Source organism: Gracilinanus agilis, chromosome 3, assembly GCF_016433145.1.
Source record: "Gracilinanus agilis isolate LMUSP501 chromosome 3, AgileGrace, whole genome shotgun sequence".
Taxonomy (NCBI): Eukaryota; Metazoa; Chordata; class Mammalia; order Didelphimorphia; family Didelphidae; genus Gracilinanus; species Gracilinanus agilis.
This window is the reverse complement of record NC_058132.1, coordinates 670,756,324-670,771,378: the sequence shown is the minus strand read 5'-3', so window position 1 is coordinate 670,771,378 and position 15,055 is coordinate 670,756,324. Positions and strand designations below refer to the sequence as shown.

General features: G+C 38.9%; 1 protein-coding gene across 1 annotated transcript in view; it reads left to right on the top strand.

Moving 5' to 3' along the window:
- TNIK (TRAF2 and NCK interacting kinase) overlaps positions 1–15,055 on the top strand; it is a 369,177-nt gene that overhangs the window by 349,489 nt on the left and 4,633 nt on the right. Inside the window, exons 26-31 of the mRNA XM_044669552.1 lie at positions 1,934–2,077; positions 6,391–6,525; positions 8,162–8,262; positions 12,703–12,852; positions 14,157–14,316; positions 14,555–14,694. Coding sequence (XP_044525487.1) covers positions 1,934–2,077; positions 6,391–6,525; positions 8,162–8,262; positions 12,703–12,852; positions 14,157–14,316; positions 14,555–14,694 — 830 coding nt within the window. The remainder of the gene's footprint in view (positions 1–1,933; positions 2,078–6,390; positions 6,526–8,161; positions 8,263–12,702; positions 12,853–14,156; positions 14,317–14,554; positions 14,695–15,055) is intronic.

Below are 15,055 nucleotides of genomic sequence, written 5' to 3'. Positions count from 1 at the left end.
ATTTTTCTAAAATGTTAGACTTGACACTTAAGAAGGAGAGGATTTTAGAAAATATAAACCAGGATGCCTAATGTCACTCACGAGCAAAATTTCAGAATGGATTGCTGTACAGATGGTATATAACGTGTGATGACTATAAATCAGCATGATGGAAAGGGTTATTTCCACAAGGCAATGAGAAGAGCAAAAGATTTGGAATCAAATGGCCTGCTGCTTACTGTGTGACCTTGAGCAAAATATTCACCCTCTGAGGACTTAGTTTCTTCACCTGTTAAAAATGAGTGGTTTTTAGTACATGGCCTCTGAAGTCCCTTATAGTGCTAATTTTGTGATCTTTTGATATCCTTTTTGAGTAAAGGGGAAAACTGCACATCAGCTGGTAGTAAATTAAGTAGAGTTGTATCTGGTCAATAAGCTATACCCACATAATTGTGGTCAGTGGATTGATATAATCTTGGATAGCAGTTTCTAGAGATAGACCAAAGGGCTCAATCTTTGCCTCTGTCCTGTTCACCAATATTTATCTACTCTTCAGATTAAAAAAAGAAGAGAGGCAGAATAGACATAGAAGACAGAGCTGACCTCAAAGCCAAGAAGACTTGAGTTCAAGTCCCACCTCTGACACATTGGCTATGCGACCTTGGATGAGTCACTTAACATCAGTATTCTAAGCATTTCTCTAAGACTATGACATGTAAAGAAGCAGCTGACCTGTATTGCAGAGAGAATTTACTTCTCTAGAAGTTCCCTAAGCCATTGAAATCATAAATCTTCTCTCTATTCCAGATAAAAACAATTTTATTGATCATATTTGTGATTGTCATAGAACTGGAAGATAACAAAAACATTGACTGAACATCCAGATTTTAAAGTTACCAATAGACTAGAATGATGGGTCTAGACAAAAAATAGTCTCCCATAGTAGGTGGCATTTTAGCCAAGACTTAAAGGAAACCATGGAAACCCAGAGGAAGAGATGGGAGCAGAGCATTCCAGGTGTGGGGCACAGCTAATGGAAGATGTAAAGAAAGCTTCAAGGTCAGCAGAACTGGAGAGCAGAGTGTATAAAAGGAAGTACTGTGTTTTGGAAGCCTGCAGTGGTAGGAAGGGACAAAGTAATAAAGATTTTTACATGTCAGAGAATTTTATATTTTGACCCTGAAGATAAAGGAGAGCCACCCTTTGAGCAGGATGGGATGTGTGGGATATGGATGGTCCTTAAGAAAGTATCACTTTGAACATTGTACACAGAGACTGATACACTGTGATACAATTGAACATAACGGACTTCTCTACTAGCAGAAATGTAAGGATCCAGAAAAAGGCTGAGGGACTTATGAGAAAGAAAACTAGCCACATTCAGAGGAAGAACTGTGGGAGGAGAAACACAGAAGAAAAACAACTGCTTGAACACATGGGCTGATGGGGATATTATTGGGGATGTAGACACTAAACGATAACTCTAGTTCAACTATCAATAATATGGAATTAGGTCTTAACCAAGGATACATGTAAAGCCCAGTGGAATTGTGCATCAGCTAAGGAGGCTGGGTGGGGCTTTGGGAGAAGGAAAGAACAAGTAACATGTAACAATTGGAAAATACTCAAAATTTTTAAAAAGTATCACTTTGGCAACTGTGTAAAAGATGAATTGGAAAGGGGAGGTCTGAGGTTGAGAGGCAGAAGTTTCTTGATGGCATTTGTGAATGTAGAAATGACAATATTTAGCATCAGATTCTATGGGTGGGGTGAGTACCAGTGAGGATCTGGGAATATTGGGAATATTGTATTTATTAAGCTCCCACACTATGTGCCAATCACTGTTGATACCAAGAAAGGCACAAGACAGTCGCTGATCTCAAGGAGTTCCTAGTCTAATGAGGGAGTTAACTTGCAAAAATCTTAGCCTCTGGATGCTTTTTTAAATCCACAGGTGTGAACCTCCTAGTGGGAACGGAAAATGGACTGATGCTCTTGGACCGAAGTGGGCAAGGGAAGGTCTACAGCTTGATCAACAGAAGGCGATTTCAGCAGATGGACGTCTTGGAGGGTCTTAACGTCCTCGTGACAATATCAGGTATGAACGTGGTGGCTGAACCCAAAGGTCTACATGGCTAACAGAGCCCAGCTCTGCAGTTCTGTTTCTGGCAAAGTCAGAGAGTGCTGTCCCCATCTACCGGGTGACTCAGAACCTTAGAGCAGCGTGGGCTCAGATACATCACCCAAGTCGTAGCACTGGCACATTATGACCTAAAAAGGGAATCTTTCTTCCTACCTGAGCTCCATCATCATTGGGTATGTTTGTCCCCCTTCTCTGCGGGGCATCTGAATCAGACACAAACTCAGCAATGATGGCAATTTGTCTGTGGGTCTCCCGCCCCTGCCAAGATGTACTGAAGATCTCATTAAGGTCTCTGAGCTGCAGCCCTGGGTAAATTGCTGTCTACCACATGACATAGAAAATGAAAATATTGAGCTCAGGGGGTGAAAGCAGAGGAGGAGGGAGCACTGGCCAAATGTCTGCAGCCTTTTTTCCCAAGAGCCATACTGTTCCTATGCTGGTGCCATTTTGGCAGAAGCATTCAGCCCAGTGCAGAAGCATTGTGTCTCCATCTGTAGCACCTATTAAGAAAAAGTCATTTACTCTGTTGCTATGTGTCCCCAAAAAGAGAACCTGGAAAGACAGAAGTGGATCATAGAGCAAGAGCCCCAATATTAACAAAATGAAAAAGTGTCTTACCCTAGAAATTTAGTGTTGCCTTTAAAGACAAGATTCTCCTTCTCTTCGATTCATGGCCCCCGTCTTTACCTCTTTGTCACTCACGATGAATTGGTTTTATGAAGCAGCTGTTCATCCTTAGACTTCCCTCCCTACCTCTGAAAATAGTGTTTATTTCAGAGATGCTTCTTCCAATGATCTTTTGTGCCCACTTAGTCTCCTTTGCCTTCAGCAGGTATTTCACCCTTGGCTAAATGGATTGAGCATGGAAGCATGGTTAGCTACTCAGAAATTTCTTCCATTTTGAAAAAATATTTGTTTAACCAATGAGGCCTTTTGTTCTTTCCCATTTCTATTGGACCACTCAGTGCCTAATCACTGTTGGTATTGCCATTTTTAACCCGTACCTTCCATCTTAAAATCAGTACTGTTTATTGGGTCCAAGGCAGAAGAGCAATAAGGGCTAGGCAGTGGGAGTTAAGTGATTTGTCCAGGGTCATACAGCTAGGAAAGTTCTGAGGCCAGATTTGAACCCAGGGTCTCCCATCTCTCAATCCTCTGAACCACTTTACTTGCCTCTTCCTCATTGTTTTTAAAGGGAGCAGAAATTACTTTAGGAACTAGATCCCTCTAATTAAGGGATTCTTAAACTGGAGTCTGAAACCTTGGGTGGTTTTTCTTTTTTAACATTTTAATAATCCTATTTAAGTATAATTGATTTCTATCGTAGTCTTCTATATTCTATTTTATACATTAAAAACATGATTCTTGAAAGAGGTCAATAAGTTTCACTAGATTGTCAAAGGGATTGAATGCCAAGCAATAGCAATAAAGAATCCCTGGGCTAAGCATTTTGGCCAGAGTTTTTGGTTCTTTAATTGCTGATTCACCCATGGAATGGTAGAGGGAAGGCTGGATTTGGAGCCAGGATGATCTGGCTTCAAGTTCCAACACCAATAAATAACTGCTAGGGACTATGTAACCATAGGCAAGTTGCTCAAAATCCCAGTGCTTTCTAGGTCATTGATGTCCAACTCAAATATAAATGGGGGCCACTAAACCATCCATAAATAAAGATCCCTGCAGGCACACATTAATCACATATTGGCATTACCTATATTCTTGGAAAACCTTATGTCTATATTCTATTGTATTTTTATTGATTTGCTAAATATCTCTAAATTTCACTTCAATCAGGTGGGAATGTCACCTTCTCAGGTTTCATATGTCTGCTCTTGGCAACTCTTTAAGTCTCTAAGCTGTAGAATCAATGCCAACCGGCAAGAGTACCAAGACTTTCCTTATCCAGGAGTTTCCTATGTTAAGGAAATCACAGATCCAGTCCCTATCCTTAACTCTGACTGCTCAGGTTCATCCATGGATTGGTGACAGATCTAAACTTTTGTCACCCCCTCGGGTATCCTGTGGTCAGCCTCTCCATATGAAAGAGAACCCTGGTGGCATCGCATATCCATAATCAATTTTCTTCTCATTAGTGGATGTTGTGTCTCATTCATGGGGGCAATCATTTTCCCTCTATTACAAAGCTCAAAAAAGGAAAGAACTAAATGAAAACAGATGCTGGGGATTCCTTGACTTCCCTCAGTATAACACTGCCATACACACACACACAAAAAAAGGATATGGAAACCGCTCCTGGATTGGACTTTGCTGCCAGATTTGCTGCATTTTCTTAGCTTCTGCTCTCTAAAACAAGTAACATTTTAATTTATTTTTTATTTTTATTTTAATTTATCTTATTTCAATTTTTTATTATATATAAATTTTATTATATACATATAAAATTTTATTATATATATAAATTAAATAATTTTAATTTTAATAAGTCCCTTAAAGAGGCTCTTATCATATGATTATCCATTAGCTGCAGTTCCAGTGTGTAAAGATTTCATGCATTCTGTTCTTAAGGCATATATCTCATCAGTTGGACACAAAGAACCCTTTTTTTTAAACCCTTACATTCCATTTTAGAATTTAGAAGTAGAATTAGAATACTCTATATTGGTTCCAAGGCAGAAGAGCAGTAAGGAGAGAGCTATGGTAAATTTATGGGAGTTTAATGACTTGCCCAGGGTCACACAGCTAGGAAGTGTCTGAAGTCAGATTTGAAGCAGGAATCTCCCATCTCCAAGCCTGGCTCTCAATCCACTGAGCTATCTAGCTTCCCAGACAAAGCACCTTTTGAAGTCTATAAACATAATAATGGATGATGGGATTTGAAGTTGAAAGGCACTTCCTTCAGAGATTATCTAATCCAACCATCTCATTTGACAGATGAAGCAATGACATTTAGAAAGCCAATTCCAGGACTATGGAAAAGTCCTGAATTAGGGGTCAGAAGAGTCCCTCCCAGATCCTAGGATTTTGACTCTAACACTTGGAAACAATATGATCTCTTAAGTTCTGTACCTGGAAAATGAAAATAAGAAGAATAGATTTCACAAATATAAAAGCATCATACAGGGTACAGAGAGCTATAAACTATTATTACCCCCTAAAGCCAAATATCCCTTTGTCTATATTTCTCAAAATCTAGACAGAGTTGTGGAAAAGTACAAACTCTCCTAGTTTTAGCACTCGTAGGCTCAGTAATCTAATATGGTCATTATTGCTGAGTGTGTGTCTAGTTGTGCTACATTACAGGGAAGGAAGACAAATTCCATCCCTCACAGACTGCTCAGCATTTCTGAGATGTTTCCCTTTTAGCTCAATAGCATGCTGAGCCTAGTTCTACTTCTGAGAACATATTGCCCACAAGGACACAATGTCTTCTGTCCTCTCTGTTCCTTTTCAAGGAGACTTGGGGTACCCCCCGGGTTAGATCTCACAAAGTGTAGTGAGTGGTTTGATTTTCCTAAAATTAATCCTTCTTTTTTTGTTGTAGAATGAAATTGTTCCCATTTTTCCACCATTTTTAATCCTGCTCTTTGTTCGTTACATAGAATCTCTATAAAGGATATTGGAAACCAAACACAGTAGTCATCAAGGCTGTGCTTGTGGTGGGTCCAGAGGATTGGAGAGCTGAGATTTTCCCTGAAACAATACACACTTACACACACTTACACACCCATGATTGAATATAGTACAGGAATTCTAACAAGGAGTCCCTAGCTCGATTGAGGAAATCTCTGAACTTGGATGATGGGATGGCAGGGAATTACATCCTTATTTCAGTGTTATTGGCTTCCTTTGTTATCATATGTTTTATTTGATGCACTTGAAAACATGAAAATGCGAAGGGGTCCAAAGGCTTCCCAGAGGGGTCCATGACATAGAAAAGATCAGGAAGCCCTGGTTGCACATGTCTTGGCACTCAGATCTCGTTGAATTCAGTAAGAACTTCCTTTGTACCTTAAGGGTAAACAGTTTAGAGAGCTAACATCCAAGAAGAGAAAATAAAGCAAATAATATTAATAATAATAAATAAATAATAAAATAAAATAAAACAGGTCATATTGAAAGCAACACATTCTAAAAGTGATGCCCCTCTAATTTTAACCATGAGTGCTCTGGGGGGGTGGGGGGGGAAGCACTCTAATGCTAAAATGTTGTCGTCTGATCATTGCTGTGCCAATGGTATTTTTAAAATGTAGATGGGGCAAAGAGTCCTCTTTGGGATGTATAAAATTAAGCCTTTTGTATTTAAACAGGAAAGAAAAATAAGCTTCGAGTTTATTATCTGTCTTGGTTAAGAAATCGAATCCTACACAACGATCCTGAAGTTGAAAAGAAACAAGGTTGGATCACCGTTGGGGACCTGGAAGGCTGTATACATTACAAAGTCGGTAAGTCGCCACTTAGCACTTATGAAGTATGGTGAAGGGAGTTCTGAAGTTGGAGTCAGGAAGGCTTAGGTTCAAATCTTAACTGAGACACTTATAGCTGTGTGGTACCAAGAAAGTGCCCTTAACTACTTAGTGCCTCAGTTTCCTCATTTGTTAAATGAATTAGACTTAATGACCTCTAGAGGACCTTCCTGCTTTTCATTATGCTCCTATAAGTTTGATCATGTAACCCACACATTCTTCATCTCAAACCTAAAATTAGGTTGTTACTGTTTTTCTATGTGATAAACTTTGAGTCCTTAACTACAAGTCTTACTGTCCTATCTCATCTGAGAATGACACTGACCATTGGAAAATGCTTCAAGTGTTGATCCACTAGAATGGGTTTCCAGACCAGGTATGCTTAGAGGAATTCATTACCAAAAAATTAGTCAATTAGTTGTTGTTGTTTAGTCCTGTCCAACTTCTGGTGACCCCATGTTGGATTTTCTTGGCAGAGGTACTGGATGCCCTCTCAGGTCCCCCATCTAGCTCTAAATCAATCATCTCACAATAGGGTGTTAAAGTAGGAGAGACCTTAGAGATCCATTTAGTTCAACATCTTTATTTTACAGGTAGGGAAAATGAAGCTTAAAGAGGTGAAGGGATTTATCCAAGGTCACACAGGTAGTAAGCGCAGAGTGTGGATTCTAATTTAGATTCTTTAACTCCAAAACTACTGTCCTCTTGTGTCACCAAGCTATGTTCCACATAGAAAGTTGTTCTCTTGGCAACTTGAATCTGTGCCAAAGGCACTATTCAACTGTACGTATCCTTCCATTCAGTAATACCACTACTAGGTCTGCATCCCAAAGAGAGCAAAAATAGGGGGAAGGATCTACTTTTCCAAAAATATTTATAACAGCTCTTTGTGCAGTGGAAAAGAATTGTAAATTGTGGGGGTGTCCATCAATTGTAAAATGGTTGAGCAAATTGTGGTATATGATGGTGGTAGAATACTATTTTGTTGAAAGAAATGATAAGTAAGAAAAGCTGGAAAGTCCTGCACAAACTGATGCAGAGTGAAATAAGCAGAACCAGGAAAACATTGTACACTTTAACAACAATACTGTACAATGATCAACAGTGATAGACTTAGCTATTTTCAGCAATACAATGATCCAGGGGACTTTTGACAAAGAATGCTATCCAGTTTCAAAGAAAGAACTGTTGGAGTTGCAATGTAGATCAAGGCACGTGATTTTTCACTTTAGTTCATTTATGATTTTATTTTGGAGTTTTGGTTTTACATGAGTTTTCTCTTACAACAATGACCAATATGAAAAAAATAAGTATTTTTTAAAAAACAATGACCAATATGAAAATGTTTTGCATGATAATACATGTATAATGCAGATCAAATTGCTTATTATATCTAGGAGGAGAGAGGGAAGGGGTGGAAGGAGACAACTTGGTACTTATAATTTCAGAAAATATATACTGAAAATTGTTGTTAAATATAATTAGAAACAAAATATTATTTAAAAAAAGGAAAGAAAATTGCCATCTGTCCTGTGTTATGTTTGGGAATTAGACAACTGGATAATAAACCGATGCATTTCTTTTACTTATGGTAGATCTTTCTCTTCCATTTTAGTGAAATATGAACGAATCAAATTCTTGGTGATTGCCTTGAAGAATGCCGTGGAGATATATGCATGGGCTCCTAAGCCATACCACAAATTCATGGCATTTAAGGTAAGTGGTAGCATCATGACTGACAAAGCTGATCTTTTGTCTTGTGTGTCCAGCACTGAACCTCTGTGCAGAATACAGAGGGAAGCTTCCATGCCTGCTGCCATCCTTCCATAATTTCTAAATAGACTGTAGTGTAGGGTCCCTTTTTAGCCAAAATTCTTACTTTAAAAGGCCCTTTGGTATACTTGAAACTTTAACAATTGATAACTCCTTGATATTCTCCTCTTCCTCTCCTAAATCACACTAGCATCCATGAAACAGGATTGATAATCCAAGTCCATGTCTGAAAGCGAGAAAAATGCCAGACCTCCATCTTCTCAGGAAACATATATGGTCATAAGAGTTGGTCCAGGAAAGGCTTGAGAGATCATCTGGTCCAGGAAAGGCTTGAGAGATTGTCTGGTCCAACCTTCTCCGTTGATAGTTCTGGACCTAAGGTCCAGAAGGAGAAGAAAGACTTGCCCCAAGTTGCACAAGCTATAAAGGAGAGAGTTGGGATTTGAACTCAGATTCTCAGTCTGAAAAATTCGTTGTTTTTTTTAAAAGCTTACTTTCCAAGTAAACAGGCTTAAGTGACTTTCCCAGGGTCACACAGCTAGGACGTGTCTGAGGTCACATTTGAACCCAGGTCTTTCCAACTCCAATATTGGCACACAATAGCGCTGCCCAGCTTCCCCTGCAAATCCATTAACTTTACCAGGCACCACTCTTTCAATGAAAGCAAAATAAAGTTGCTGCCCATGGCAGAGTGTGCTGAATGGAAGACTGTTCATTCTAATAAGAGCAGTGTGGTGGGGTTCAAGGTGGCTAAACTGAGAATCAGGAGGTCTCATTCCTAGCTCTGCATCTAATTCGCTTAGTGACCTTGAGCAAATGACTTGTTTTCCGTGATCCTTAGTTTCCTGTGTCTAAAAAGGAGAAAGTCACCAGGGTTGCATCATGCTCTGACATTCTGGGATTATCAAAGAAAGGGGGCACTTTAGCCAAAGTAAATCATTGCGATGATTTGTTTTTGTTTGGGGTTTTGGATTTGTTTTTATTTTTGCTTTTGTTTTTTGGTAGGAAATGTGGGCAATCGAGATGAATTCTGAAAACAAAGGATCTTTAGGAAGGCTTTATCTGTTCAGTAAAAGCTCTTAGTTTAACTAACTCACTTTATCATAGATCACAGATTCAAAGTTAGAAGGGGCTTATACGTCATCTAGTCTACCCCTCTTATTTTACAATTGAGAGACAAAGAGGTGAGATGGTTTACCGAAGGGTCCTTGAAAGTGGCAGAGCCAAGAGTCAACCTTTGGCTTTCTGACCCTACATGAAGGTCTTTTACCTTAAACTACTATACCTCATATAGAGCCATGCCACTTTTTTAATAAAATGTTAAACTGCTTTCAAACAAATTCTAATTGTGTTAATTAATTGGAAATTACTTTGTTCTTTGGGAACTTATTTTCATCTACTTCTTTCCCTTTCATTTTTAATATACTTTCATTTCCAATAATGACCAAGTCCACGCTCACCATGATTTAATTGATTGGATTGAACAGTTCACAGGGGTCTCATCCATGCAGGTTTCCAAAGGCTAAACATGCTAATAGAAGGGAGACCAGTCCTTCCAGGCACCCTGTTGTCTGGAGAGCCATGGCAATGGATAATGGCAGATGTGAATCCATTCTCTCCTACTCCCTCCCCATTATTTCTCCCATTCTGGGCTTTTTATTCTCCTCTTCCGTCCTTTTTTTCTCATGTGTGCACTGGAGGCTTCTTGTGTCAATGTGGAGGCACTCATCTGTTTTGAGTCACCCCATTCTTCACATTTCCCCTGGCACAAGCAACTCATTAGTGTTGTACTCAAATGGCACATTTGTCAATAAAAATGGGCTTTCCTTTCCCTCCCCTTTCATCTCCCTGTTACCATATTATCGCTTTTGGAGAAGAAAGTTCTAGAACACATTTATTAGAAACAATCACAGAGCACTTAAGGGATAGTTGCTGAAGGGAATGTGTTTGCACTGTTTGGTAAAATCTCTGGACACTAACACTTTGTCACCCAGGGTCCCCTAACTCTCTATTAAGTTTCAGTCCCACATCACCAACTTCCTATAAGATATTTCTATCTAGAGTTCCCTTAGATATCCTAAATTCAGCATGTTGAAAAAGAATTCCTTATTTTTTTCCCAAGAAATCAGTTCCTTCTTCCAGGCTTCCATGTTTCTTGACAAGGACATCATCAATCCTTCCAGTATCCCAGATTCTCACCTCCATATTGTCCTCACTTCATCAGTCAAATTCATCCCCACTAAAGTAATCACTGCTCAGATCCTAGCTTTCCTTTGTCTACAATTCTTCACATCCTTCACCTTCTCACTACTCACACAACAACTACATTGATGCAGACCCTCATTACTTCTTCCCTAGACTATTGTAACATCCTACTAATTGGCTGCCCTTTTTCAAGTCTGTCCTCACTCCAATCCATCCTCCACTCAGGTGCCAATATGATTTTCCTGAAACCCATTATTGCCCATGGCACAGACTCAAGTATCTCTGAGACAAAACAGAATTACTTCTAGTTGGATTTTTAAAACCTTCACAATCTGATCTCCCAACCTATCTTTCTAACTTTTTTACTCTCTATAATCTAGCTCAACTGACCTTCAGCTTCATCCATGATCCTCCCATGTCCCATGACTGTGCCTCTGTATTGGCCATCCTCATGCCCAGGATATACCCACTTCTGCTTTGTAACATCTCTTTCTTCCTTCAAGTATAAATCTATATTTCATCTTCTACCCAAAGGCTTTTCTTGATCTCACTCCCCCTTAATGCTAGGCCTATTTTTTCTGCTTATATTTATACATGTATATACATCTCTCCTGATAGAATGGAAGTTCCTTGAGGGCAGAAAGTATTACACTTTTGTTTTTGTACACTCAGCACAGATCATAGAGCCTGGCACACAATAGACAATGGATGCTTATTGATTGATTGAAGGCTGGACAGTCATTTCAGTTGGACAGTCAAATTGATAAGGCTTCTTAAAAATAAAACATTGGAGGGGATGTGGAAGAGTGGAACACTATTGCACTGTGAACTGAGCTAACCATTTTGGAGAACAATTTGGAATTGTACCCAGAGAGCTATAAAACTGTGTATACCCTTAGACCCAGCAATAGTATTGCTGGATCTATTCCCCAAGAAGATCAGAGGAAAAGGAAAAGAATCTCTAATTTCTAAAATATTTCTAGCAGTTTTCTTTATCGTGGCAAAGAATTGGAAATCAAGGGGATGTCCATCAACTGGTGAACAATGTAAGTTGTTTTGCAAGATTTTTCAAGAAAGCCATGCCTGTGGCCACAGTTTGCAGCTGGACACTTGGAATCTTGGGAGATTGCTGATGCCATCCTGGGGCATGAGACCAATTGTCGGTTGGGCTGTGCCCTATATAAGGGAGGCAGAGACTGGACCCTTGGACTTCTTGCAAAATCTTGCAAAACTTAACTTACAATGACTAGACAAATTGTTGTATCTGATTGTGATGGAATACTACTGCACCATAAGAAATGATGAACAGATTAAATTTTGTAACTTGGAAAGAACTACATAAGATAATGAAGAGTGAAATGAGTAGACCCAAAAGAATGATATATACAGCTACTGATTTAATATTTGAAAAATAACTTCAGAATGTTCACCTCTAGAGAATGAACTGAAAAATGGAAATCTGAAAAATATAATCTCTATATACATATCTGTTTGCTGGATGATGCCTTCTCTAATGTGGGGAGGGGAAGGAAGACTAAGATACTTGGAAATAAATTGTATTAATAAAAAAATTGACATTAAGACAGGTGGTAAGGTTTTTTTAAAAAATTCTAATAGGGGAGACAAATGTGCATGCAATATACGTGTGCATTGGGTCCCTCCAGTGACTACCAGCTTTTTACTAAAAGAATCAATATATTGATAGAAAAAAAGCAAAGAACATGCAAAATTGTTATTATCCCTCAGAATTACTAAATTCTGAGGTCCCCTACTAAATTTTAAACAAATTTGAAGGTACAGATATTTTTGTATTCATCTTTGCCGTTCCTATAGTAATGGTTTGAATCACGGATGGATGAACAGACGAATGAATATGAATGAGCTCCAGCCATGAACAGAAGAAGAAAATGCAAGGACTTCAACAGCCAAAACAATTGCTATGGCAAAGGAGTTATCTGAAGTCTAAGTTTTAGATTATTAAATGCTTCTAAGGGAACATGAATGGAGTAGTAAAGGCTTTGAAGGACCTGTGAACTAACTGGCTTAAGATTAGCATCAAACTTAGCCTAGTTCTTTAATTACTGAAAGTTGGAAGATATGCCCATTGGACCATCAGAAAATGGTAGACGTAACCCATTGTTAGTGTCGTCCGGAAACTAACCAAAGTGTTGTCTAAAGTCTTTTGCAGATCTCCAGCACAAGCCCTTACTTGTTGACCTTACAGTAGAAGAGGGCCAAAGGCTAAAGGTTATTTTTGGATCACACACTGGTTTCCACGTGATTGATGTAGATTCAGGAAACTCGTATGATATCTACATCCCATCCCATGTAAGTCCATAAAATGTTCAAGAGCATATCAGAGATTGACTATATGACTGCTTGACTAGAGGCTGAAAAGGTGCTTTTATAAAGTACTGATATGAATTATGCTTACTTCCACGATCCAAATACCAAATGCTTCTTTCTGATACTATACCCAAGGCACATTAACAGATAGCTAAGATACAATAGTCTTTATGTAACTAAATTCCATTGGCAAATTGAATCGGTAGCATATATAAGCTCCTTAGGAGAGAAACGATTTTTTTTATTTTGTTTTGTTTTTGTCCCCACTAACAGCAGAGTACCTTGCAGCCAGTTTACTAGATTTTTATTAAATTTGGATTTTTGGAAGTCCATCTTTGTGACTGCTTCAAGATGGTCTTTGCACCTGAGAGATTGTTCCATGATAGAAAGTATTTAACACCCTCAATATGACATCTTTGGAACTATAAATAGGCACAGGAAATTTCTTTCAAGACGACAGATGTCATTGATTTTTAGGGAACTGGGACCCAGAGGATTTTTCTCTTTTAAGAAAAACGTTCTTATCTCAAGTTATTTCTGGTTCCCCTCTTTCTTTGGTCCATTGCTTAGTGAGTTTATTATAGAGATAACTTGCACATGATTAGTTACAGGTCAGTGATGGGAGTTGTGTCTTGTCGGCAGTCCAATGACAAATATGCTGTGATCATATCCCTGCCCTATTCTAGTTTACCCGAGAGTCTTCACAGTATGATTTTACAGAGGATAAAGGGCTGGACTCATGATTTCATTTGGATAGAGAACTGGAGAAGGAATTCTCCTTATTCGGGCAGGTTAGCCCCTTTTTGACAACATGTAGTCTTAGAGTTACCCAGAGCAATGAGAGATTAAGTGATTTGCCATGGACCAACCAGCCAATATGTGTCAGAAGCAAGACTTAAATCTCAAGTCTTCCTGACTCCACAGACATCTCTCTATGGACTCTTCCAAGCTACCTTGAATACCGTAGAAGGGAAGATATCTGAGCATACATATTCTGGCCCAAAGTCAGCCTCTGCTATGTGATGCTTCTATAAAATGCCTCCTATCCTCTCAAGCAGTAAAAATGTTGTTCTCTTTTCAATAGAGAAGGCTCTTCTTTCCCAAGAGAGTTGACAACTTGATGGTTGGGTTGTGGCAAATGCAAGAAAGCTCTGTCTTCGTAGATAAAACTGAAAAAAGACAACAAAAATGCTAGTTGCTGTTTCCTTGGGGTCTTTGTTTGGGATGGTTTCTCTCATCAGAAGCCCTCAGCTCCATGTAATTATAACCTTTTCTTTAAATTCTAGATTCAGGGTAATATCACTCCTCACGCTATTGTCATCTTGCCTAAAACGGATGGAATGGAAATGCTCGTTTGCTATGAGGATGAGGGGGTGTATGTCAATACCTATGGCCGGATCACAAAAGATGTGGTGCTCCAGTGGGGAGAAATGCCCACCTCTGTGGGTAGGTTAACCCTTCCTTTTCTCCTTCAACAGTTACACCCCCAAATTGACACGAAAGTCAAGAAAAGTGAAACAACCATTTGAGTCCACAAAACAGTCTGTGAAATAACACTTGTAAGACCCGCTTTGTATGTATATGTCAAACTGTATGTCATGTTTGTGGTTTAAATGTGAACAGATACTGTAAGTTATTGCCCATCTAATGTTTTTAATGCAGTTTTGGAAATTCCTTTTGACAGCCTACATTCATTCCAATCAAATAATGGGCTGGGGAGAGAAAGCTATTGAGATCCGTTCAGTGGAAACAGGACATTTGGATGGAGTATTTATGCATAAGCGAGCTCAAAGGTTAAAGTTTCTATGTGAAAGAAATGATAAGGTAAATCCGTTTCAACATTTGCATTAGTGTTTGCATTTTAAGAGACCACCAGGTACCTGTGAAACCTTCCTTTTCCTTTACAAACACAGTTTCATCCAATTTGGGTTAAGCAATGTGATTTGATCCATGTGAATAATTAAAATGTACAATACACACACACACACACACACACACACACACACACACACATTCCTGTGTTATACAAACAGTACAAAATACTTTTGGAAAGCTTCGTAGGCTAAGTGATCATTCAGCAATAAAAAAAAGTCATACTTGGCACAAATTAGATCTGGATTCCTATTCAAGGCAGACGAGAACAGTTAGCCTACCTATGATTAACTCACACCTGCTAGTTTGGTAT